Source organism: Protopterus annectens, chromosome 2.part1 (assembly GCF_019279795.1).
Source record: "Protopterus annectens isolate FY-2018-M chromosome 2.part1, PAN1.0, whole genome shotgun sequence".
In the NCBI taxonomy this organism is placed as follows: Eukaryota; Metazoa; Chordata; order Ceratodontiformes; family Protopteridae; genus Protopterus; species Protopterus annectens.
The window spans coordinates 1008186840-1008214379 of NC_056729.1; the positions used below are offsets into that span (position 1 = coordinate 1008186840).

The 27540-nt window shown below is 43.4% G+C and overlaps 1 protein-coding gene across 1 annotated transcript in view; it reads left to right on the forward strand.

The window, feature by feature from the left end:
- ZCCHC9 (zinc finger CCHC-type containing 9) overlaps positions 1–27540 on the forward strand; it is a 252435-nt gene that overhangs the window by 64680 nt on the left and 160215 nt on the right. The window contains exon 2 of the mRNA XM_044062592.1: positions 1334–1484. Within this exon, the coding sequence (XP_043918527.1) occupies positions 1334–1484 (151 nt within the window). The remainder of the gene's footprint in view (positions 1–1333; positions 1485–27540) is intronic.

Below are 27540 nucleotides of genomic sequence, written 5' to 3' on the forward strand. Positions count from 1 at the left end.
TAGATCCTCTTGGTTCTCCTGCATAAAGTGGTAGAACAGTTGAGTATTCCTTTTTTCAATTTATCTGGCATCTGTCAGTTAGGTAACTGTAGAACCAAGGTGAGAGTGATACTGAGAATCCCAGGGAGGAAAGCTTTAGTAAAAGTTATGGAAGACTACAAGTTGAGAAACTGAGTTTGTCTTTGCTGATAGTGTCTACAAAGAGGAGGACGACTGTGGTAGTGCTCTGGTGAGGGTTTAAGCCATGGTATGCTGGGGAGAGCAGGTTAGTATTTATAAGGTAGTTGAGTAATTGGGCATGTACACACTTTTCCAAATATTTTAGACATTGGAATAATTAGAACAGGGTCCCTTTATGTAATGGGTTGTACAGTATAGGCTTTTTTCTAGGTATTTCTATCCATGAATGCTGTGTACTAGCTATTTATTGATGTGATGAGGTGGGCAAGTAAATCAGCAGCTATTTTTCGATATTCAGGTGAGAGGTTGTCCGCGGCAAGGGTGGTGATTTTTAGTTTCCGGTGATGTTTTTTACTGGTTGCAGTACAGACTGGTTTCAAGGAGAAGTTCTGTAAATGGGAATTAAATTTAGGAGGGGCTAGTTGGCTGCTACTAAAGCCATCCTTTCATATTCATGCAATGCAGTTAATTTATTTTACAGTTTATATATGGGTTGTTTTGATGTTTTCCCGTAGTTCACAGTAGTTATTTTTAATCAAGTCTTGTGTTTCAATTTACATTGTTTTGTATTTCCAGTTTTGTGGATATGCCACTTTTCAGGCCTTGTCTCTTAAGCTCATGAGAGGTTAGTTTTTTTTTGAGTTGACCAAGGAACTGGATTTGGTTTCATTCTTTTCCTTTTAGGGAAATATGATTAAGGTTGTAGTAAACTCCTTTGAATTACAACAGTTAGTAATAGTGTTTTTAGAACAGACCAGCTGTATAGTTTTAATGTAGTGAGGAATACATTTATATTAAAGGTGGCTAGGAAGCAGGTGACAAGTTGCACTGTCCTATCATTTTTCTAACCCTTGGGTCCGTGAGGCCTGTGCAGGAATGGTAGGGCTTAAGATGAAGAAATAGAAAAAAAACCTTCTGGTGGCTGCCTAGATGACCGCCATTCAATGACCATATTGTTCACTGAAGAGGAATAAATGTGTATTGGCCATTACATTAGCTTTATGGTGTATATGCAGGAAATAGAAAAAAAGAGCGATTTCATTTTTTTATTTGAATTTACTGTTAATCATTGTCACAGGTAATGCACTAACTTTGTTTTTCTGTGTTGACATTATATTATAGGTAGTACAGTAATCTTGCTCTTCTTTTGCAGCTATGCTTTCACTGCAGAAAACCAGGGCATGGGGTAGCAGACTGCAAAGAAGTACAACAAGATCATGAAATGGGGACTGGCATCTGTTATCGGTGTGGTTCTACAGAACATGATGTTATTAAGTGTAAAGCAAAAGTTGACCCAGCTCTTGGTAAGTGTTTTTATGCTTGTCTGGTAGAAAACGAAGCTCAACATTTGGTGAATACCCTCTTATTTGTGGTATTTGTGTGATTTGGATTAATTTCTGTTCTTGTGACACTGTCGCATTAGGCCCATAAACTAGAGCGGTACAGAAAGTAAACTGGTCTTGTATTAAGATGCAGAGTCTCTTACAACTACCAGCCACACCCCTCAGCTGTCCTTGCTTTTACTGAGTTACTGTCCCAGAGTTACCACAGCTCATGCCAGGCAAAAACTCTCGAGAATCACTTCTTTCCAGAATCCCTCTCTGTCAGTTATCTCGGATCGGGTTTGCAGAAGGTATAGAAACTTATAAAACCCTGTACAGTGGATATAAAAAGTGCACACACCCCTGTTAAAATGTGAGGTTTTGTGATATAAAAAATGAGACCGCAATAAATCATTTCAAAGCTTTTCCCACCTTTAATGTGACCTATAACCTGTACAATTCAATTGAAAAATGTACAAATCCTTTAGGGGGAAAATGTAAAAAATAAACGCACAATAAGCTGGTTGCATAAGTGTGCACACCCTTAAACTAATACTTTGCTGTAGCACGTTTTGATTTAATTACAGCATTCAATCTTCTTGGGTAGAAGTCTATCAGCACGGCACATCTTAACTTGGCAGTATTTGCCCACTCTCCCATGCAAAAGCACTCCAAATCTGTCAGATTGTGAGGGCATCTCTTGTGCACAGCCTTCTTCAGGTCACTCCATAGTTTTTTTTATTGGATTTAGGTCTGGGCCATTCCAAAACTTTAATTTTCTTCTTTTGTTGATTTGGATGTATGCTTGGGGTCATTGTCGTGTTGAAAGGTGAAGTTTCTCTTCATCTTCAGCTTTCTAGCAGACGCCTGAAGGTTTTGAGACAAAATTGACCCGTATTTGGAACTGTTCATAATTTGCTCCACATTGATTAAAGCCCCAGTTCAAGCTGAAGAAAAGCAACCCCAAAGCATGATACTGCCACCACCATGCTTCACGGTGGGGATGGTGTTCTTTTGGTGATGTGAAGCGTTTGTGCCAAATGTACCTTTTGGAATTGTGGCCAAAAAGTCCACAACCTTGGTCTCATCAGACCATAACACATTTTCCCATATGCTTTTGGGAGACTTGATGTATTGTTTTGCAAATCTTAGCCGGGCCTAGGTGTTTTTCTGTGGAAGAAAAGGTTCTGTCTTGCAACCCTACCCCATAGTCCAGCCGCCTGGCTAAAAATCACAAAAGACAAGTGGGTCCAAGGTATCATATCCAGAGGTTACTCCTTCAATCCCCTCCCCATGCATAAAAAACATTCTGGATGTTCTACCCAGTCACTGGAATCAAGCAACCCTATAAATACAGACATTGCTAGAAAAAAGAGTTGTCCAGTCGGTCCCTGCAGACCAGATAGGATCCTGGACTTACTCAAGATTCTGTTTAGTTCCGAAGGAAACGGGGGACTGGAGACCCATACTGGATCTCAGCAGACTAAACAAATCTGTAAAAAAAGACAAAGTTCCGGATGGTTACACTGCAGTTGATGCTTCTCTTCTGGGAAAAGACAATTGGATGTGCTCTGTAGACCTCCAGGATGTGTACTACCATATAAAAATGGACAGGCCATCCAGGAGTCTCTGCGCTTTCGGCTGGGAGCCAGTCGCTACCAGTTTCAGGCTGTGCCCTTTCATCTCACTGCAGCCCCCAGTTTGTTCACCAAGTGAATGGCAGTAGTTTACAGGTCACCTGCAACGTTTAGGACTCCAAGTGTTTCCTTATTTAGATGACACTGGCTCCTAACCGCCACCACCAAGCATCTTCTAACAGAAGCAAGAGACACCACTCGAACACTTTGTTCTCGTCTAGGGATTACAATAAACTACGAAAAGTCTGCCTTATTGCCATCTCAATAGATAATTTTTATAGGCGCAGATTTAGATACTACAACAATGATGGTAAAGCTTCCACCAGAGAGGGTACAAACCCTTCGAGTACAGGTTCTAGACCTTCTTTTCAAAAGGAAGACTCAAGCAAGGACAGTTCTAAAAGTACTAGGCACCATGGCAGCAGCAATAAATGCAGTTCTGTTAGCATGACTACACATGAGAATTCTGCAGTGGCTGCTCATCACTCTGTGATCCATGCAGGAACTTCTGATGACGTACCAGATTATGTTAACAGAATCTTGCAGGAGAGACCTTCATTGGTAGCTTCACTCCGATCAAGTGACTTTAGGTCAACCTTTTGTTCTTCCACAACTGCTTGCCACAGTGACCACAAATGCTTCCCATCATTTATCAGGGAAGAACTTGCCATCAGTTTCCTAGAGATGAGAGCGGTGCTTCTTGTGTTGCAGGCATTCCAGGACACACTTCCACTAGGAAAGATTGTGATCCAAATGGACAATATGTGAGTGGTATGATATATAAACAAACAAGGAGGAACCAGATCTTACCCCCTTTGTCAAGAGGCCCTGAGAGTATGGCAGTGGGCAGCCTCCTCCCAACGCTTTCTGGTAGCAATGCATATCCTGGGGAAATCCAGTGTGATAGCAGACAAACTCAGTAGAGCACTACTGATGTCTTATGAGTGGTCCCTGAAACAAGACATAGCGGAAATTATTTTCTGAAAATGGGGCCACCCTTGCTGCGATCTTTTAGCCGCGTCCATGAATGCCAAATGCAGCAGATACCTTGCCCTAATCCCCCCGGGGGAATCCCCAAAGAATGTGCTTTTACACGATTGGCCCCCGGGTCTCCTGTACGCCTTCCCTTCTTTTCCATTGATACCCAAAGTTCTCCAGAAAGCCAGTGTATTGGGAAGAACCTTAATACTTATAGCCCCTTACTGGCCTCGTTAAATTTGGTTCCCCTTCTTGCGGTCTCATCTTCAGGAGGAGTCTTGGATTCTGGACCTAGTGCTGGATCTTATGACCCATCCATCAGAGATGCTCCATCTATCTCTTCAAACCCTCAGGTTGACAGCTTGTCTTATCCAGTTCCAAACATAGCCAGGCTACCTAACATTTCAACCTCAGTGCAACATATCCTGATTTCTTCCCACAAGGCGTCTATGAGAAAATTATATCTCAGCAAATGGAAAAGATTTTCCTCCTGGGCCTTAAAAAAAAATCATATTGCCCCTTTTTTTGCATCTATATCTTCTACACTGGAATTTTTAGCAAAATTTTTAATGAGGGAGCAGCTACACCTACTATTAGAGTACAGTTATCAGCAATGTGTAATTTTCATTTTGGAGGAGGAGTACCGAATATTATGCCCCACAGACTTTGTAAAGCTTTTTTGAGAAGTACTAACTTGTTAAGACCACCCATTAAACCACCTTTTTCTCCATGGAAGCTAAATTTCATATTATCCCATATAATCCTACCCCCATTTGAACCTGCATCTTGTGACTTTAAGTTCTTAATCTGGAAGACAGTTTTCTTAGTGGCTATCACTTCAGCTAGGAGGGTTTCAGAATTACAAGCATTATCTATCAAACCTCCGTATATGCTGTTTCACTTCACACAAACCCATCTTTTCTACCAAATGTATGCCGAGAATCAAACTTAAGTCAATCTATGGACTTACCAGTTTTTCCCAAAGTATGGCAATAAGGCAGAATACATGTAAAACCAACTTGATGTACATAGACAATCACATCTCTGTTTACACAGAACAAAGGACTTTAGAAAGACTGATCAATTCTTTGCATCCTTTCCAGATTGCAAGAAAGGACCTTCAGTAGCAAAAAAACACTGTATCCAGGTGGTTATCATTTACCTATCAGTCAGTGGATAAACAACTTCCAGACAAAGTAAGAGCTCATTCTACCAGGGCTATTTCAACCTCTTCTGCCTTTTGTGCAAAATTGCCAATTGATACCATTTGTGTGGCAACGTGGGCAAGGCCTATTGCCTTCATCACTCATTACAAAGTGGATTTGGCCTCCGGGGACAGGGCCTCTTTTTGGTCCACTGTTCTGAAGAATGTTCTCCCGTGAGCCACCCAACACCCAAGAAAGATGGTGCTAGGGACGCTGTCCCACAAGTACAGAATGAAGGTGAGATAGGGCAATTTCACATAAAGAAGTTATGTACTCACCATAACATCCCATGTGACTTGTCCATCTTGCCTTCATTCTTGCATCCCACCCTCCTACCCCCCCCCCCCAGCCTTTATTGTTTAGCTCCTGGAGGATCGAGAGGTTACTGTTTGCCATCTAATATTCCTGATCTTTTTCTTGGCTTATACACTAATGAAGAGATTTTTATGTATGGCGCAGTGGTGCAGTGGTAGCGTTGTCGCCGCACAGCAAGAGGTTCCCTGGTTCGATTCTTGGCTGGGGTGCCTTCTGTGCGGAGTCTGCATGTCCTCCGTGTGTTCATGTGGGTTTTCTCCAGGTGCTCCAGTTTCCTCCCACGTTACATAGACATGCGTCTGGAGCATTTCTCTCCAGGCCTTCACTGAAAATTGTCTTGTTCCAAGTCGGACTTTCCCGGTTAACAAATGTAAAATAAATAAATAAATAAAATGTATGCATATTATTACACCAGCAAACAAGATCTGGGGAATGCCCCAGAGCATCATGGGATAGGGAGTAAACCACAAGCTAGTTGGAGACCTCCAGCTTTTGTAATTGGCTGAGTCGGAACCGAGGATCGGTTCCAAACTCACAAGTACAGAATGAAGGCAAGATGGACGACTCACATGGAACGTTATGGTGAGTACATAACTTCTTTTTGTGGTCTCATTTTTTATATCACAAAAACCTGGCATTTTAACAGGGGTGTGTACACTTTTTATATCCACTGCATACATCTTTATTTATGTATATGCACATATAGAAAGTAAGCCAGATGGAAACCTTACCTACTGTGTTGAATAATCGTAATAATTCAAGGATAAATAATCCGAACCACCAAAAAATCCAAAAAGTCTTTAAAGGTCAGGGGATGGAGGGAGGGAAGTCAAGGATAAATGAAGATAGAGAACAAAGGTGGAACGTTATGGTGATTAAATAACTTCTTTATCTGATGTTGTCAGTCTTCATTTTATCCTTGACAGATGGGACAGAGTTCCCAGCTACATAAAGTCTTGGGTGGACTTGTGGAAGAATATTCCTGAGCACCATCGAGCCAAAGGATGATCTCCCACTAGAGATCAAGTCCTGTTTGTAATAAGTAATATAGTTAAGGGGAGAAGTCCAAGTAGCTGCTGCACATACATCATCCTTTGAAGCTCTAGATTGGAAGACTGCTGAACTGGCTATAGACCTTGTAGATTGTGCTTTGTTGGGCTTAGGCAAAGCTAATTTATTCTTATTATAAATGAATGAAATGCAATCTTTCAACCACTACTCTTGCTGACTGGTTTACCCAGCTTTGTACTGGAAAAAAAACAGTTGACTTGATTGTCCTGTGTCTTTTGTTCTGTGAAGGTAGAAACGTAATTGTCTGTGGACATCTAGTAAATGTAAGGCATATTATCCTTTGTTGGAATGATTTGGGAAAAAAGCTGGCAAATTAATCATCTGATAAATGTTAGCCTGTAATACTACCTTGGGTAGAAAGGAGGGGTTTGTTCGTAAAAAGACAGTGTCTTTATGGAAAATTTGATAAGGAGGTTTAGACAATAAGGCCTGGATCTCTGAAATCTGCCTGACTGAAGTGATGGCTACCAAAAACAGCGTCTTCCAAGATAAAAACTTCAGATCACATTCCGCAGAGGGTTCAAAGAGAGAATGTATTACGGCATGTAGTACTAAGTTTAGGTCCCAAGGAGGAGTGAGATCTGTGGATGGGGGTTTTAACAAAAGCATACCTCTTAGGAACAATTTACAAAGCCAATGAGATGCTAAAGAATGTTGTTCTAAACCGAAGTGAAAGTTACAGATTGCAGCCAATTGTATTCTAATGGTGGCAGGAAGAGCTCCACCATTACAGTCAATTGTAATCTGATGGTGGCAGGAAGAGCTCCACCATTACAGTCAAATGTAATCTGATGGTGGCTGGATGAGCTCCACCATTGAACAGGGAGGCAATACAAATCTAATATGTGCTCTATGGAAGCAGAAAAGGGATCAGTTTGCTTTTCATGGGCCCAAATGGCAAATCTCTTCCACTTAAGTATAGTTTTCGAGTGGAAGGTTTATGAGCTGACAAAAAGATGTCGTACTGGAGAGGAAATATTAGGATGCCTGGCAACTAATGGAATTGGGGGAACCACGCAATCAGCTTGAGGTTCAAATTGTCTGGGTGAACAAGACTGGATGCGACAGAAGTTTTGGTACTGGATCCAGATTCCAAGGTTGTCGAATCAGATAAGTCCAAAGAAAGGGAAACCAAATCTGTAGATGCCAGAAGTGTGCACTGAGGATTACTGTGCTTTTCAACCTGCGTGCTTTCTGTAAAAATTTTGGATTTAGAGATATTGGGGAAAGGCATACAGGAAACTGGGAGGTCACTTGTTGAGGAGAGTATCTCTGGATGACTTCCTTGGAGGGAGAATCAGGGCAAAGTAATTGCTGCACTTGTTTAGGGGGAACACAAATTGGTCGCAGTAAGGTTGACCCCAATGACGGAATATCAGTTTCGCCACTTGTAGATTGAGAGACCATTCATGAGGCACCTGCTCAGCTTGTCTGCAATCACATTGGAACTTCCCGGAATGTGCATTATTAGAAAGCAGTTGGAAGAGATCGCCCACTGCCACAGTCTGAGGGCTTCTCGACAAAGGGGATAAGACTTTGTTCCTCTCTGCTTGTTGATGTACCAAACAACAGACATATTGTCTGTTTAATTTGCAGTAGTCTCCTGATGAGTTGTCTGCAAGGCCTACAGTGCAAGAAGCACTGCTGTTATCTCCAGGACAGTGATGTGCAAATTGGCCTCTAATGGGGACCAGGTGCCTTGGACCATCTTGCCCAGATAATCACCCCCCCATCTTGGAGGTGTCTTTGTTCACTATGGCTGTGGGCTCCAGAAGAACAAAGGGACGACTGAGGAGAATTTGTTCAGAATGTACCCACCAAAGATCATCTGTTTTGCAATAGTTGGTGATTAGGACTTTACTTGACAGCGATTGATTAAGGATAGACCACTGAGAAGCTAGAAGCCATAGCAGAATTCTCATATGTAACGTGGCTAATGGTACTAGAGTTATAGAAGCTGCCATCGACCCTAGAGGTTATAAGACCAGTCGAGCTGGAAACCTCTTTCTGTGGATTATCTTTTGAACTTATACCACTATTCTCTGATGTCTTTCTGAAGGAAGGGATGCTAAGTATTCAGAACTGTCCCTATGAATTGTAAATTTTATGTTGGAGTTAAATGTGACTTTTCTATATGTACCGTAATCCCCAGGAGGGCGCAGATGTAGAGGATGTAATCTCTGGCTACCATGAATTGATGCTTGGTCGAAGCGGTTATGAGACAGTTGTCGATGTACGGAAACACTCTGAATCCTTGCAGTCTCAAGTGAGCTGCTACTACTGCCATACATTTGGTGAACACTCTGGGGGCTGTGGTGAGACCAAAAGGCAGTACTCTGAATTTGTAATGACTGGCTCCCAGCCGGAAGTGGAGGAACTTCCTGGAGCATTTGTCCATCTTTATATAGTAGTATGTATCCTGAAGGTCTGTTGAGCACATCCAGTCATCTTCTTTCAGAAAGGGAAGAATAGACTGTACTATGACCATGTGAAACTTTGTTTGCTGAACAGATTTGTTTAACACTCTGATATGCAAAATTGGTCTCCTGCCCCCTGTCTTTCTTGGCACAAAAAATAGTCTTGAGTAGGTTTTGGATCCATTCTAGTGTGGTGGGACTTCTTGGATGACTCTTTCGCCCAGCAGTTTTTGAATTTCTTGCACTGCCGAATCCCTCTGATTGGGTGGAACATCCGGGATTTTCTTGAGTACTGGAGAGGAGGGTGTGAAAAGAGAATTATATATGATATGATTAGTTGCACTCAGGAGTCTGTTGCCAGGTTTTTAGGTGCAAAGACAAGAGTTCCCCATCTGCCTCCAGAGGAAGACAATCAGGCCTCCCTTCAGGAACACTGAAAGGGCTTCCAGGGAAAGGAATCCCTGAAGCCCTGGTTTTGTGGACCATCTCTGCCACAAGGGCAGCATCTTCCATTTTGGTTCCCCCCCTCTGCCCCTGGGAAAACTCCCTCTACATGCATCTTGGAAAGGCCCTTGGGAATTGAACCACATTTTTCCTCCACTCCTCTGGTTCCTAGAAAAGGACCTTTGGGGGTGGAGAAGCGTACACCTACAGCAGAAAGGGTCTTACCATCCTAATCACACCTGGATAAATTCTCTCTTACTTTTGGCCCATACGGATTTTCTGTCAAAAGGAGCATTGATGAAAGAAGACTTGAATGGTTCTGCAAAATCACATAAGCGCATCCAGGCATGTCACTTGTACCCACTGCTCTGGATGTCCCTTCGGCTGTGTGGGTGATCAGACTTGTGGACAAATTGGACACAGACTCCAGGGTGGCTAACTGGGAAGTCACTTTCTCTTGAACTCTCTCAGCTACAGCTTCCGCCCGCCAGAGTGTCTGATAACTCCTTAATCAGATCCTGTTGGAGTGTGGTGAAATGTTCCAAAAAATTCAAGGACCTTAATGGTGAAGGTTGATGAAGCATAGACCCGCTTCCCAAATGTGTCCATAGCCCAAGACTACCTGTTTGGCAGAAGGGGAGCGGAACTCTCTTCAGCAAGTTCCTTTTTAGTGGTGGCTGCTACGACCATAGCATCTGCAACTAACACCATGTCTCAGAACTGTTTATCTTCAGGGGCAGAAAGTATTTTATCAGATCTTATAGAAACGGGCTCAGTGGTGTCTGGAGCCTTCCACACCCGCTGTGAAATCAACTGAAGGACTTCACCAACAGGCAGTGTCACCCAAGAGGTAGACGGGCAGGTGCCAAAAGCCAGCAGGTAAACAGATTCCTCAGAGGAAGGGATTTGGGACTTCCAACCACCCTTCTATTTTTAAAATTTCCAGGATGTCTCCAAATGAGACATCTTCAGGAGGTGACTGTGGGGACCCTTCCTCCTTATCGAAATCTGTGTTCTCGGTGACTGGTTTCTGAGGAGAATCCAAGTGCTTCCTCTTGCACTACTTTTTCCGAGGGACCTCCTCAGGGGGGATAATCTGGGGAGGTGTCAGAAAATGAAAGTACTTGAGCCTGTGACACCTGAGGCTTTACCCGCTGTCCCAGTGGAGAGACAAGAGGAATAACTGAACTAGAGGGGGGTTACCTGTCCTGAGGGGGAAGGCTCTGACTGAGTCTGCAAGAGAAAGGGCCCTCTGCATAGCCTTGAAGGCTGGTCCATTCTGAAGACGGAAGGGAGCCTGAAACTGAGATAGACTGCCTTGGAACTGGGGTCACTCCCCTTTCTGAAGAACCAACCTTGGAGATGGAAGCCGGAGCTGAACTTACTTGAGCCAAAGCTCCGAGGTGTAGGGACGGCTCCGAAAAAGATCGAGTCAAGATCTGCCCCCCAGAACTGTCAGGGTAGTTATGTCTCTGGGAGGTCTGCGGTTCAGAAATAACCAAAGAGCTCAGTGTAACTACTGGCTCCGAAGAAGCAAGCAACTCCGGATACAGTACAGTTGGTGCCAGGAGATCTGGAACAGAGGACTCTAAAGACCTCGGAGGAGGTTAGAGGAGGAGTAGTTATCAGTGTAAAGGAAGTTTCGGTACCAAGACCCGAGGGGTTCGGAACCAAAAGGGGCTTGAAAGTCCTCAAGCCCATAACATTTTATTCACAAGCCTCTCCATGTCGAGTATGTTAGGACTTTTGATGGAGCAGACAGATGATGCAGAAGGGGACTTAGTCCTCTGCAGAAAAACTTCAGGGAGCTCTCCCAGCAAAAGGATCAATCGAAGGTGTGTAAGTACATGCAGGCATTGTGGTCATCACTGGTGAGACATTACGGATTTCTTGTACTGATGCCTTTGATGTTGAAAGGCTTGAAATGACAGTTGGGGCTGGAATGGGCATCAGCACCGGGGTGACAGCAACAGAGGCCTGTGGTTCCATTAAAACTTTTGGAACCAAGGGCTTCACCTTCTTAGCTTTCAGAACTGATGTGGAGGTCGTAACAGAGGGGCTTTTTTTCTTGCCTTTGTCCAGAGAGGATGAAGATGAGATGAGATGTCTGTTTTTGCTTTATCTGCAGAAGATAAGGCTTCGCCTAAAGCTGAGTGAAGTGGACCTTTTAAGAAGAGCTCTGTGGTTAAAGGCATGACAAATGTTGCAGTCTTCTTGTAAATGGTAAGGGCCTAGACACTAAGCACATAGGGAGTGGAAATCTGATGAGGGAATTTTATGGCCACATTTTTGGCATTTTTTGAACCCAGAGGGGGCCTTGCTGTTCTCAACCAAATCAACAATATAAAGGAAGCTAGAAAAATATTATTTGTTATACACACACACACACACACACACATATATATATATATATATATATATATATATATATATAAATGTGTGTGTGTATATATGTAAATGTATGTATATATATGTATGTATATGTGTATATGTATATATATATATATATATATATATATATGTGTATGTATATATATATATAGGTCTACTTCATATAAATGAAATCCCACTTATCTGACTTTCATAACATCAAGCAGAGAACACCTAAAGTCCAAAAAAAGAACCGCTCGGAATACTGAAATTAAACTAAAGGTATGTAACCCATTGGCCAACATGACAAACAAACTGAAATGGAAGCAAAGAAAACATCCAAACACCCCCCCCAACTAAATATACTAACCCCGAGATTGCACTACTGTGGAGGTCAGGAGCAAAGGTCAACATGCTGGCCAAGCAGTTACTTTCCTTTAGTTAAACATCGGTGTTCCAAGTGGTAAGTGTTTTGGACTTTCGGTATTCTTGGCTCAGTGTTATGAAAGTCTGGTAAGTGGGATTTTGTTTATATGATGTAGACCAGTATAAAAAAAAAAATATATATATTTATTTTTTTTTTATACTGGTCTACGTCATATAAACAAAATCCCACTTACCAGACTTTCATAACACTGAGCCAAGAATACCTGGGCCTCTGTCAACAGGGCTCCTGAAGTGATCCCAGGGTAGAACTTACGATTACCCATCCACTCATCAAGATTTCTTTTGAAGAGGGTCAGAGAAGAGCTCTGTCTAATATGGATTGGGATTCTATTCCAGAGTGATGGGAGTCGCTGGGACAGGAATCTATCCCTCCAGCATGTCCTGTTTATTGTTGTACATAGGTTCAAGTCGCTAGAATGAGTGGTTCTGAGGGATCTCGTTTTTTTGAGGTGAAGCATGTCCATTAGTTCAGGGTTTGACATGGGCCTATAGGTCAGGCACAGGTCACCTCTGAGCAGACGGTAAGCGACTGAGAAGAGCTGAAGCTTTTTTAGTCGTGCTTCATAGGGTAATTGTTTAAGGCCCTTAATCCTCTTAGTGAGGTACTTCTGTGGTCTTTCTAGTTGTTGCAGGTGTCTAGTGAGGTACATCCCAAATGGGGCATTGTACTCTATTATGGGCCTAATGAGTGAGGAGTAAAGGGGCACAATCACCTCCTTGGATCTGGATGAGAAACCCTTTGTGATCAGGTGTGCCACATAGAAGGATTTCCTGACCGTTTTGGCTATGTGGTTATCAAAGGAGAGCATGCTGTCTACTTGGGTACCCAGGTCCCTAATTACTTCTTCTGTACGTAGTGGATTCCTATCTATGTGGTAGTTTGTAGGTACTTTGTTTTTCCCAAATGGGATTACTATGCATTTTTTGGCATTTAGCTTGAGGCCGTGACTTTGACACCAGGTGTTTGTCTCTGTGATACCCTTTTGCAGGATGTCTGTGTCAACTGGAGAGTCAATTATTGCACCCAATTTACAGTCATCTGCAAATTTGGTTAGCCGCAGTCCCTCCGCCTTTGCCTGTACTTCGGAGAAATATATACCGAACAGGAAGTGTCCCAGGACTGAGCCCTGTGGGACTCCGCTTGTCACTGGTTTAGAGACACACATGGCGCTTGCCACTCTTACCGTGTGGGTTCTGTGTGAGAGCCAATTGGCAACCCATCTCGTGACATGGGGGTTGATATTTAAGCTGGTGAGTTTGTCTATGATTCCTGAGTGTGGGATTGTGTCGAACGCCTTAGCGAGGTCCAGACATGCTGTGTGGACCACCTTCCCTTCATCTGTGGCCTTGGTGACTGTTTTGAAGAAGTCGACCAAGTTCAGGAGGCAAGATCTGCCTTTAACAAAGCCGAACTGGGTGGGGTCCAGTGTCTGGAGGTTCCCAATGTCCCTGTTAATGAGCTCCATGATAATGCGTTCCATGGCTTTGCAAACCAAGCTAGTCAAGCTTATAGGGCGATAGTTCCCAGGGTCAGTTGTGGCACCACCTTTGTGGTTGTGGAGTGGTACGACTGTTGCTGTACGCCATTCTTTGTGTACATAGCCTGTAGAGAGGCTGAGTTTGAATAGTGATTTGAGATGGGGGGTTAGTTCATTTTGAAGCTCGTGTAAGACACAACCTGGGATATCATCTGGTCCCATTGATGCTGTGTTTTCGGCTTTTGCAAGGGCTGTCTTTACTTGTGTGTCTAAGATATCTGGCACGCCACATTCTTCTGGGATGGGTGCTAGCCCCTTTGGTGGAGGGGGGGGGGTTTGCACTGAACTTGGCAGCCAGGATGTTGGCAATGTCGGTTGGTTCAATGTATTTATGGCCATTATGCACTAGCTCGGAGCATATCTGAGAGTTTTCCCCTAGACTCTTGACATAGTTAAAGAAGGCCTTGTGGTTTTCCTTAGAGTCATTGGCTATTTTTTCTTTCGAAGTTGGCCTTGGATGATTTAATGAGGGAGCGCAGTTTTTTACTGATGTTAATCAGAGATGTCTGCTTATTTTGGGATTTTGTTCCATCTTGCAGGAGTTTCCTCCTTCTGTTGTAAAGTTTATTTATGGCCGGGGTCCACCAGACTGGCTTCCTCTTTTTTGAGGAGTTGGTCTTGGTTTTACTTAGGATGGCTCGGTCCATGCATTCTTGAAGGTGTTCATAGAATGCACTTGTAAAGGATTCTGCCGATGGATCATCATTTTCCATTTGATTGAGAGCTTTGAAACTTCCCACCTCAGTCTTGAGGAGTGTGAAGTTGGCTTTAGTGAAGTTTTTTACCTTGATTTTCTTGACTGGGGGGGGGGGGGTCAGGATGTGGATGTCCAGTGTGATTAGTTTGTGATCTGATCTTACCAATGACGAGTTTACATCAGGTGTGGAACATAGGTTCCCCATGTTGGTGATGACCAGGTCCAGTATGTTGTCACCTCTTGTGGGAGTGGTAACCAGCTGTTCAAGGGCGTTTGAGTTTATAAACTCAAGGAAGCATTGGGCTAGGGCGTTTGAGCTTGAGTAGTTTTCCCAGTCAATGTTTGGATAGTTGAAGTCACCCAGTAGCATGGTGTTGGGTAGAATCTTCATACTTTCTAATGTTCTCAGGAATGCTGAGTGAGGGTCCTGAGACAAGGTGGGAGATCTGTAGCAAGCTATAAATTGAACAGTCAATTTACCCGCTGTCAATTGCAATTGGATGGTCTCAGATTCCGCGTGCTGTGCTACTAACCTGGAGGTGTGGGTGTTCTTGATGAATATGGACACACCCCCTCCTTTTGTGTTCCGGTTCTGGTTTTGGGACCTAAAGGTATGGTAGGAGTTATAGCCTGGTAGTGCTGGGGTGCTCTCTGGAGCCTTGAACCAGGTTTCTGTCACTGCACATACGTAGATTTCTTGCATACTAAGGAGAACCTTGAGTGCGTGCATTTTGAGGTTTAGACTTCTGGCATTGAGCAGCATTACCCTCAGTTTTTGTTTATTATTGTTGTTTATGGAGGCAGGTTTGTCTTTTGAGCCTTGCCTAAAAAAGGCAATATTGGGGCGGCAAGAGTCTTGGCCAGTATTCGAAAGCCCAGGGGCGACAGGTGCAAGCCATCTCTGGCGAAGCAACGTGGCTGGTCAAGCATGTCGTCCCAGGCTGACAAGTACTGGATCCCCTTTGAATGACACCAGTAGTTTAACCAATTGTTGAAACTGATCATTTTTTCTTTGTATGCTGGCATCATTTTGGGTGAGGGCAGGATGCTGCTCAGAGTCAGAGTCATACCAGCCTGGGCTACATGGTCAGAGAGCTCCTCCATGTCTCTCTTCATGTAGTCCAGGGAGGTACGTCTCAGGTCATTTACGCCAACATGTACAATGACAGAGTCATATTTGTACTTGTTGTGGAGTGACCTGAGTGCATGTGTTATGTGGCGGATTCTGGCACCTGACAGGCAGCTTACGGTAACCTTCTCCTTGTTCAGTCTAGCGAGTGGGACGTCTGTGTGCCTGATGATAGAATCACCGATTACTAGTGTGTTAGGTGTGTTATTTAGCCTTAGGGGCTGTTTTTGCTTGGCACACTGACATTGTGCCGTATGTGTTACCTAGTTTCTGTTGTGGGGTGGGGGTTGCTTGGGTGTATGCGTAGGAGGTCACTGTTGTTTAGGCAGGTTCTTATTTAGAGCTTCCAAGTATGTTTTTGCGTGTTTCTGAGAGTTGTTTTCTGGTGCAGCTATGGCTGGTCTATGTGATTCTGGTAATGTGGTGCTAGTGTTGCCCTTCTCCTTGTGACTGGTTGATCCAGTCTTGGGTTGAGAGAGCTTATCCTCCAGTTTGGCTGTGTAGCTGCATCTCTCACATATGTTTGTGTTGGTTGGGAGGAGGAGGGGGTTGTCTGTGTACATGAGGCGATTGTAACATTGCCTCAGGATGCCCAGATTCACCAGCTGGACCAAAGAGCACACCTGAAGCTGTCCCTTGAACATGCCTGAATAGATGGTTGGGACTGTATTGCTGATTGGATGAGTAAAGAGCCTTATACTTCCTGAGTATAAGGCTGAAGTGCAAGCTGTAAGCTAGTGCTACTTTTAGTGAGTTTTAGTAAGGGCGGTCTTAAATTGCCTTATTTCTAGTACTGGGTTGAAGTGCTTCAAGTTTCAAGGGGAAAAACAGAAGTGCAGACTTCGTGGAGCCTGGAATAGTTTAACCGCAGCTAAACAGCGGTGCGCAAGCCCGCGCAAAACCCCGCTAAGTGGTTTTTATACCAGGGAGACAAAAAAGGATAGAAATTAGCCCAAAATGGCCAATGAGTTACAAGTTGCTGGGCTGGGACCACTCCTACAGGGACAGATAGGCTGCTCAGAGTTCCCCCTCACAGTGAACAAGGAAGCCACTTAATTATCCAAGTATAATATGGGCAACACAGGAACCTTTACCACAGTCCTGGATTCAGCAAAGCCTGAAAACTGGACTAGACTAGTTCAGAAAGGCGAGAAAACAAGTAATTGTTTTTTTTTTTTTTGTTTGTTTTTTTCCCCAGAAACAACAGAAATGCAGAGCTTAAATTACTTTAAATACGCAGAGGAGGCTAGCACACTTGAGTGTGTAGCTTGCGACTGTGTTACCGGTAACTTAAATGCAAAAACGACAAACGGTAACTTTTTTTAAAGTGCAACAAAGAAATAAGTAACAGTAAGCAATGCAGATATCACTAGGGATCCACAGAAGCACTGAAAAGCTGCATTTTAGGCGGAATTAGCATTCCAGGGAAACAACAAGCAAAAACGATACTTAATCAAGTCCAAAGTCTCTATTGTCTCTCGGCCGCTTGTAGGACCCTGCAGGACACCACAAGGAGCCTGCTGAGCTGTATACAAGCGCAACACCGTGCTAAGCAGTTTTTATACCAGGGAGATCAAAAAGGATAGAAATCAGCCAAAAATGGCCAATGAGCTACAAGTTGCTGGGCTGGGACCACTCCTACAGGGACAGATAGGCTGCTCAGAGTTCCCTCTCTCACAGAGAACAAGGAAGCCACCTAACTATCAAAGTATGATATTGGCAACACAGGAACTTTACCTCATTCCTGGATTCAGCAAAGCCTGAAAACTAAACTAGACTAGTTCAGAAAGGCGGCAAAACAAGGAATTTTTATGTGTTTAATTTTTTTTTTTTTTTTTTTTTTTTTTTAGAAACAGAAATGCAGAGCTTAAATTACTTTAAATACACAGAGGAGGTTAGCGCACTTGAGTGTGCAGCCTGCGACTGTGTTACAGGTAACTTAAATGCAAGTAACTTTTTTTCAAGGGAAACAAGGAAATAAGTACAGTAAGCAATGCAGATATCACCAGGGATCCACAGAAGCGCTGAAAAGCTGTGTTTTAGGTGGAATTAGCGTTTCAGGGAAATAACAAGCAAACAAACAACAAGCATACAAACAAAGCTAGATTCAGCAGGCCTGGATCTAGTCTATGCTACAGCAAACAAGATGTACCAATTTCAGTAAGAAACAGTTTAAATATGCAGGCACTATAAGCCTTTAACCAGAAATTCCCAGCTCAGAAGAGCAGAGTCCAGCCTCTCCTCCCACAGAAGTGCAGACCACAAACCTTCTTAATGTAAAATAACTGGCCTGAAGCCCAAGTGCTTAAACCAGAACTAATACACTTTTAGAATAACAGACACTGAGCCCTCAATCAGCAGTTCCCAACTTAGAAGGATGTAAGCTACCTGTCTTGCCACCACAGTGCAGGCCACAAACCTTCCTCATGTAAAACAACTGGTCTGAAGCCCAAGTGCTTAATCCAAAAGACTTGGATAGCTACACTTTAATCAAGTTACTACCAAACAGTAATAAATACAATTGAATACTTTAAAGAATGCCTGGATTAGTGCTCAAGTTATACAAACAAAGCTAGATTCAGCAGGCCTGGATCTAGTCTATGCTACAGCAAACAAGGTGTATCAATTTCAGTAATAAGCAGTTAAAATATGCAGGCACTATAAGCCTTTAACCAGACATTCCCAGCTCAGAAGGGCAGAGTCCAGCCTCTCCTCCCACAAGAGTACAGACCACAAACCCTCTTAATGTAAAATAACTGGCCTGAAGCCCAAGTGCTTTAAACCTGAACTAATACACTTTAGAAGGATGTAAGCTACCAGTTTTGCCACTACAGTGCAGACCACAAACCTTCTTAATGTAAAGCAACTGGTCTGAAGCCCAAGTGCTTAAACTAAAATGGTTAGAATGAGTTACACCAAGCAGTAATAAATACAATTGACTACTTTTAAGATGACGCAAAAGCAAAATAAAGTAAGAAGAAACACAAATACAGTAAAAGCAGATAAAAGAAGAGCATTTTTTTTTTTTGAGTGAGCAAATGAGATGGGCCCAGGAGGAGAATCCAAGTGCAAATTTACAAGAGGGGTGAGCAGTTTCAAAACCACCAAGATTAACACCAAAACAAAAACAGGGAGGGTGGGTGGGGACCTACTGAAAAAACAGAGTCACAGCTTCCAGCTAGATATTGCTCAATGCAACACAAACAAATTAATTTAAATTGTGTATTATTTGAAAAACGTGCAGATAAAGATTTACTTAACTTCACTTGTACGTTCAGTTGATTGCATGCAGGTCTTAGCTGGCCAAAGCTCACAGTTTTTATATATATATTTATATATATAATATAACCATCAGCAGTGATGGCCAGAGAAGTACACAAACGTGTATCGGGAAGGGAAAAACTACGAGTGAGAGAGGAAGGAGGGAACTATTAGCAATGATAGTGGGAAATACACGAAAGTGTAAGGGAAAAATGTATCAACAATGATACTTTACAGAATGTACTAAGTGTAAGAAGAGAAGTTGAAGAAGAAAAAAGAAGAAACTGTGAGAAAAAGTCAAAAAATTTTACCTGAACTAAAGCTCAAGAGCAGTAGCTAGACCCGACTGTTTTGGAAAGTGGCAAATGAGATCTGAGGTAATTGAAAGAGAGGGATTTTGGGTAGAGGTGAAGCTTGAGAGTTTTTGGCTGGCGTGAGCTTCAGTAACTGCAGATTTAGTTCCGAGATCGGAACCGAACCCATCTGTCAAGGATAAATGAAGATAGACAACAGACGTGGAATGTTATGATGAGTACATAACTTCTTTTTTTATAAAAATTAGTGCATACCAAGATTATATATTTCCTGTTCTGAAGGAGGTATGGGCCTCTTCGAAATTGATTACATGTGTAGATCTGCAGTTGTGGGACGGCATACATATCTGACCTCGCAAGTCCTAAAAGTAGTGAGTTTTGAAACATGAGGAGAATTAAGTCTAAGAGGACTTCCCGGCTTAGTTTAGTAGAAGCAAATTGGTGTCAAGTGGGAATGGAAACCAAACCAGAAGTAGATAAGTCAGGCAGGAACTGTATGTGCCAAAAAACAAAAGAAAGACTATACGGTGAAAGATCAGAAGAGAAGGCAAGAAGTATGAAAAATGCATAAATGTACTTGCAAGTGTAGAAAACTGTTGGAACAACCTCATGTTGGTCAGGATCGATTGCAGGGAATAGTTAACGAGAGGCGAAATGAAACCAAAAGACGAAAGGTTAATATTGTCGGCCCAGGACAGTAGACTATGTACACATTGGTTAACAAAGTCTGTTGAATATATGGGAGAAACAAGACAAATTTACTTGTTGTAAAACAGAACTGGAAACAGTCGCACATCTTGTTACTGGTTGTGATATACTAATGGCAGAAGGACTGTGTACTGAAAGGATAATAATGTGGCAAGTCTATTGCATTGGGAATTGTGTAAACATAATATTGACGTAGCTGAAAAACACTGGAAACATGAGCTACAAAGCATCATAGAAAATGATGTTTATATCAGATGGGATCATCCATTACTAACAGTTATAAAAACAGATGTAGTTGTCCATGACGAGAAGACAAAAGTAGCATTGATCATTGACATTGCTACACTCAGTGACTACAGTGTCTTGTGTACAGAGACAGAGTCATAAAAAATTATAATTAGCAGGCAGAACAAGGTCAGTGTGGAAAAAGATATCCAGATGGTTCCAGTAGTAGGACCAATGCGTCTTATCAAAAAAAAGAATTTACAATCATACTTAAATATGAATCTCCGTACGAATTGCAGGAGGAGTCATTACTGGGCACACTGCAGGCGCTGCAAAGAGCACTTCTGACTAACATAAAAGACTGAAACAATACCAATTTCATGAATTTTAATCCTACTTTGACTTAGGAATGGGGTCCATTCCCATCATGGTGTTAGAAACCCAAGAGACTTGGAGAGAGAAAAAACTGAGTGGTTGTAACTTGAGCTTGTTCCCTTTTTCTCTGATCTAGTGTAGTTTTTAGTAATGAGGTTTTGGTGAATGTTTATTTCTAGTAGTTAGATTTTGTTCTTTTCTCAATAGTGGGCTTTACCTACCTAGTATGAGTTAATGGTTTTGTTTCTTAAAGTGTTGTTGCTTTTCAGATTGTTAGTGGTAGTTTTCTTAGTGTGTTAGATTTTTTGTTCTTTAGCAGTATGGAGAAGAGGTTTAAGAAATGTGTGCTGTACAGCCACAAACTCCCTTCTCAAGCCACTCACGAAAGATGTATTGTCTTGGGGCTGCTCACCTCAAGTCTCCATGTGCCGTCTGCTAGAGCTTTGGCACTGCACTGTAAGTGCAAAGAGGGCCAAGTTGGTCCTCAAGGGTCTGTTGCCAGCTGGCGATGACAAGGGTGATCAGGGTCGTAAAGATGGCTCTAAGGACCCCAACCCTTCTAAAGGGGAACACAAATGATTGGCTCCACCTTCTTCTGATCATCTGGATCTGAAGGTCCCAGGCCTTCAACTCCTTCTGCAGCTTTGTCACCATCATCGTCTCAACATCTTGGACCCAATCACCTTCGGTGCTGATTGCGGGAAAGGCTTCTTTTCCCACCCTAAATGTCCTGAGTCTTTCCTTATCAAAGGGAGCTCCCTTGGGCAGAACCTTTTCTCCCTTCTCCCCCTGTACTCCATAAGAGTTGGAGTCATTCCCTTCTCTGCCCCAGATCGGAGCTTCTTTGGGTTGGATCTGGTCCTTGGAGCTGTCATCTGTAAGGCAAGCCACCATCTGTGGCTTCATCTATTCGGTAGTCCTGTTTGGTTGAGAGTTTAAGACCTACTGACTTTGAGCAGCGGATACGGTCCTTCCTACAAGCCCAGATGCAGTTTGGGTTGATCCCTGTAGCTTCAGGTCCTCGCCCTGAGACTTCAGCTGTTTCTAGCTGGGTTTCGTTCCTAGGAACCTATGGATGTTCATTGTGTTTCACTGTTGCAGTCATTACACTTGGGTTATCCTGCTGGCAGGCTACCCGCAGTCTGCCTGAATTCCAAAGTCCTGGTCCGGCGTCTGTTACTGTCGCCTCTACCCTGACGTCAGTGCGCCAGGGGTATAAAAGATGCAGCCGACGCCATTTTCTTCAGTCTTTCTTGCTGTGCGGTGCCCGAAGCAAAAGCAGTTCGCAAGTGCTGGTCGGCAGACAACTGAGATATTCTAAATTGAATTTCAAAATTCAAAGTACCCCGTTGGGGAAACTTTTTTTTTTTCTTGCTCCAGACCGATGTGAGAAAAAGTTAACAATTGTATTTCTTGTGGGAAGCAAATACCTCATAAGGATTTTCATTCTTACTGTATTCCTTGCCTAGGCCCTGACCACAACGTTGCTAGTTGTCTGTTTTGTGCTAGATTTAACCAACGCACTATTAAGCGTCGGTACAATTTTGCTTTTCATTACTTTGGCCGAAGGTTTAACTATATAATGCCAACAACCGACTACCAGAATTCATAAAAAGCGCAAGGAAAAAGAAAAGGACAGGCATCCGAGGTCCAAAACAGATGACAAAGCCTCTTCTAGGCCATTCGCTGGTTCTCAGTGAGGCGCTTTCGCAGCCCCTGACTCCCGCTACCTCAGAGCCACAGGCCGCCTCCGACTCCCACGTGGAGACAGCTAGGCCTCTGGATACTCAAGGTATTGGGCCTTCTGAAACTAATCACTCAGATGGGTCCGGAGCCGCTGAGCAGGCATCGGCTTCTGAGGGTGTTTTCAGACCTACACAGCTTTATATCAAGCCAACTTCAGCATCCAAGACAAAGACTAAAACAGTTTTAAAGACAAGGAAACAAGTACAGCATTCTCCAGGACAGACTGCCATGCCTAAGAAACAGATGCTCAAAATGGCCGAAGACTTAATTACTTTGATCAGGGGTTCCCATCCCCCTCCTGATAAGAGGCCTAGGCAAGATACTGAATATGATTCCTCTGATCAGGTTTCCATTTCCTCTGACTCCTCTTCAGAACAGAGATACTCTATTCCTCCCTATGAGGATTCTGATGCTGAAGAATCTATTCCTTCAGCTTCTCCTCCTGAGGATTACCCATTTGGGGAAACCCTGCATACCATGAGGGAGCATTTCCACTGGGAGAGCCAAGATTATTCAGATTCTAAGAAAAGGCTCAGAGACTTTCTTCTACTACCTCAGCACAGACCTCTTGCTATTCCACCTGTTCTAGACATTGTAGATGTATTTTCAGAGTCCGGCTTGTCTCCCGACTCTTTACCTCCTGCACCTGTTAAGCCAGACAGATACTACAGGGTTCCAGATTCTCATAAATTTCTATATAAAAACCCTGCTGCTGACCCAGAAACTATTTCTCAGGGTCCCAAAGGGGTCAAGGCTGCTACTGCAAAAACCCTGTCTCCTCAGATAGAGATTCTAGGGCACTGGACAGATGGGGGAAAAAAAGTTTACACTTTTGCTACCTTGGCTGTAAGGGCTTTAAATTGTCAGTTTCATATGCTTAAATATCAGCAATATTTAATGCGTCTGTTAAAACAGAAAATGTTGACAAATTCTGAATGTTTTGAGAACAAGGAATTGTAGGATTTATTGCATGCAGCTGAACGAGTGGGAAAACATACTTTGCAATGTGGTTATGATTCACTTCAGGCCTCTTGCAGGGCCGCTGTAACAGGTTCTGTTATTAGAAGGCATGCTTGGTTAAAGGAACAGACTCTGCCCGATCATGTCAAAGCAAAATTATTGGATGCTCCATTACAGCATAATACTTTGGTGTTAAGGCAGAAGAGGTGTTGAAGAAAATGGAGGATAAAGCTAAATCTATGCAGACAGTGAAGGATTTCTTACAGGTACAGCCACCCAGATTTAGCACAAACTGGCCTTCTAAGAATTGGTCCTTTCCCGTGTCAGACAGGCCACAAAGAGGCAGATACAGATGCCCTAGAGGCAGACAACAGCCCGAGGGCTCATACAAGCCCAAACAGTGGGGTGCTACTACCTCCAAAAGCAGAGAAGACCAATCACAGCCATATAGGAAACAGTCCCAATGACTTCCCTCTACCAATGCCAAGCACTTATCCCTTGGCAGCACCCTTAGGGGGAAAGCTAGCACTTTTTTCACAAAATTGGCACACGATCACCCAGGACAAATGGGTCCTAAATATAGTCTCTCAGGGCTACAGGTTCCACTTTCACACCCTTCCAAAGGCAAATGGTATGCCAGACCTGCCACACCATCAATGGGCAGAGGCACAAAAACAAGTTTCATCTCTCATTGACATGAGGATCATTCAGCCAGTGCCACAACAAGAGCAGGGACAAGGATTTTACTAAAGACTTTTCTTAGTACCGAGAAAGGACAAAGCATGGAGACCAATTCTGGACTTGTCTATTCTAAATACTTTTCTGGACATTCCGAAATTCAGAATGTTGACTCTACAACAGCTTCTGCCCATGCTGGGCAAGAAAGCTTGGCTTGTAACTTTGGACCTCAAAGAGGCATACCTGCATGTCCCAATCAGACAAACTTGCAGAAGATACCTCAGATTCATAGCTGGCTCAATGCACTACCAATTCTCTGCACTGCCCTTTGGCTTATCTACTGCGCCCAGGGTCTTCACAAAATGCCTGGCACCAGTAGTTGCATTTTGCAGACAAAGAGGAATTCAAATATATCCCTACTTGGATGACTGCCTTATTCAAGCAGAGACCAAAGACATTCTACTAAAGCATCTGGCGTTTGTAAAAAGATTACTAATTTGCCTAGGGTATACAGTAAACAAAAAAAATCAAAACTAGTACCCTCTCAAGAGATAATATTCCTGGGTGCAAGCTTAAATACAACTGCCCAGATGGCTTATCTCCCGCCAGACAAACAAAGGCAACTGACTTCTTACTTCGAAAGCATGGCAACAAAGACCCAGTTATCTGCAAGAAAAATTCTGCTGGCTCTGGGCTACATGGCCTCCTGCATTCTGCTAATTCCATATGCAAGACTGCATATGAGGAAACTACAATGGTATCTAAAAAGTGTTTGGACTCAACATTGCCACAGCCTGGAATCATTAATTTCACTCATTCCCTGCCTGCAACAGGAGTTTCGATGGTGGACACAGGCCTGTCACCACAACAAGGGACAGCCATTCACTTTGCCCACAGCCAGGCAAACACTAACAACAGATGCGTCAGATTATGCCTGGGGGCCCACATGGCAGGAAAATGTATTCAGGGCACATGGCCCCCAATCCAAAGGCATCTTCACATCAATCAAAAAGAGATGCTAGCTGTACAAAATGCCCTGACAGCCTTCAAGGACCTACTTCAGCCAGGACAACTGCTGATCAAGATGGACAACACCACAGTTATGTGGTACATAAACAGGGGGGCACACATTCCTACCCCCTCTGCAGACAAGCCATGATTTTGTGGAACACAGCATTGACCTACCAAGTACACCTGCAAGCACAATTCCTGCCAGGAAAAACAAATGCTGTGGCAGACTAAGCAGAAACCTCATGAATCCTAACGAGTGGAAACTAGATCCACAAATCTTCAGCTTGCTAACAAGGAAATGGGGATGCCCAGACCTAGATCTTTTTGACTCCCCTCACAACTGCCAACTTCAGAGATTCTGCACAAGGACTTATCACAAACAAGCATGGAAAGTGTGTGCCTTGTCATTCATCTGGAACAACCTTACAGTGTATGCCTTTCCTCCACTGCCTCTCCCTCCCCAAGGTACTCCTAAAGGTTAGACAAGAGAAGCCACAAATTGTACTAATTGCCCCAGATTGGCCACGCCAACACTGGTACCCAATCCTAAGGAGCTTGTCCCAAGTCCCTGCCTGGACATTGCCTCAAATTCCACATTTACTGACCCAACAAAACAATCAGATCCTGCACAGCCAACTCGGAACCCTAAATCTAGCTGCATGGCAGATAGTGTAACCATTCAGAATACACCTCTCTCTCTAAAGCGGTTATGGATGTTATTTTGGAGGCCACGAGGCCCAGCACCAGAAAATCTTATGCAGAAAAATGGAAGAGATTCTGTGCTTCGAACCAGGCACAAAGAATTGACCCTCTTATTCCAAATATACCTCAGATTTTACACTATCTAACTGAGATGCTGGACAAAGGCCTATCCTTCTCATCAATTAAGATCCATGCCTCTGCCATTTCAGCTCATTACAATGCAGACCCTCATATTTTTTTCACATCCACTGCTTAGGCAGTTCCTCAGGGGGGCCAAAAGTATAAGACCTCCAAGGAGAGCACCAATACCTGCATGGGACCTCAATTTTGTCTTGGAAAAACTCACACAGCCTCCTTTCGAGCCAGCCAATACAGCTGAGATAAAATTCTTATTCTGGAAAACAGCTCTGCTCCTAGCAATAACTTCAGCAAGAAGATTCTCAGAGTTACAGGCATTAATGGCTGTGGAACCTTTTATTATCTTCCATCCGGACAGGGTTTCTCCAAGGACAAACCCAACATTTATGCCTAAGGTAGTGTCCAGTGTGGCTCTTAACCAAGCCATTCATTTGCCTACTTTTTTCCCAAACCCACAGAATAAAGGGGGGAGACTTCTGCATTCTTTGGGCATACTCAACAGCTACGCTTCTACTTGGACAAAACTAAAGCTTTCAGAAAGACTGAGCAACTTTTAGTGGCATATGCAGCAGGATCACAAGGAAAGGCTATCTCAAAGCAGACTATTTTAAAATGGATAGGACACTGCATTCGTTTCTGCTATTCACAACATGGCAAGTCAGTGCCTAAGGGCATTAGACCACATTCTACCAGGGCAGCAGCCACCTCAGCAGCCTTCCTCAGAGGAGTACCAACCAAGGATATTTTGGAGGCTGCAACTTGGACTTCAGTGCACACTTTTATGAAGCACTACCACTTACCTCTGTACTCTAAATCCAGTGCAGGTTTTGCCACTGCAGTACTGCAGGGCCTTATAGCCACTCCTAATTCTATTTAGACCCAGACGCCCATCCTCGGCTTTGGGATTCAACCCAAGTGTAATGACTGTAACAGTGAAACAGGATGAACAAAGTACAGTTGTGTACCTACCATAAATGTAGATGTTCGAGTGTATTCACTGTTTCAGTCCAGGTTACTTACCCACCCACCATCCCCCTTTCTTTGCTGGGACTTGTGTACTTCTCTATCCTATACAACCTATGTGGTGTATTTGCTTGTAGATGAAGGTATTGTTTATTTTAGTGCATGCTTTTATAAGCAATGTTTTTTAGCCTACCCTTGTGGGGGCATCTGACATCTGGGGCAAGAAAAACTGAAGAAAATGGTGTCGGCTGCATCTTTTATACCCCTGGCGCACTGATGTCAAGGAAGAGGCGACGGCAACCGACACCGGACCAGGACTTTGGAATTCAGGCCAACTGCGGGTAGCCTGCCAGCATGACTGCAATGGTGAATACAGTCGAACATCTACATTTATGGTAAGTACACAACTGTACTTTCTGAGGTCATCAAAACTGGTTTTCTTTCCATATCTAGAGTCAGATCTGATGAATTAGCCAAAATATGCTTCTACCCTGGCCTTGGTTGCCTCAACTCCAGCAACTTGGGAGCAAAGCGGACCTTGAGGCCTACATGTTGAGAGCAGTATTTACGGATTGGGCTTGATATTTCTAGTTTTGGGATCACTGCTTTTCCTGCTGGTGCCTCTGCTCTTGATAGCTGGTTTCTAATTTCAGCATCCAGGCAGGTTTGAATGGCTCCAGACTCCAGTATATCTTTTGGATCTTCAGAT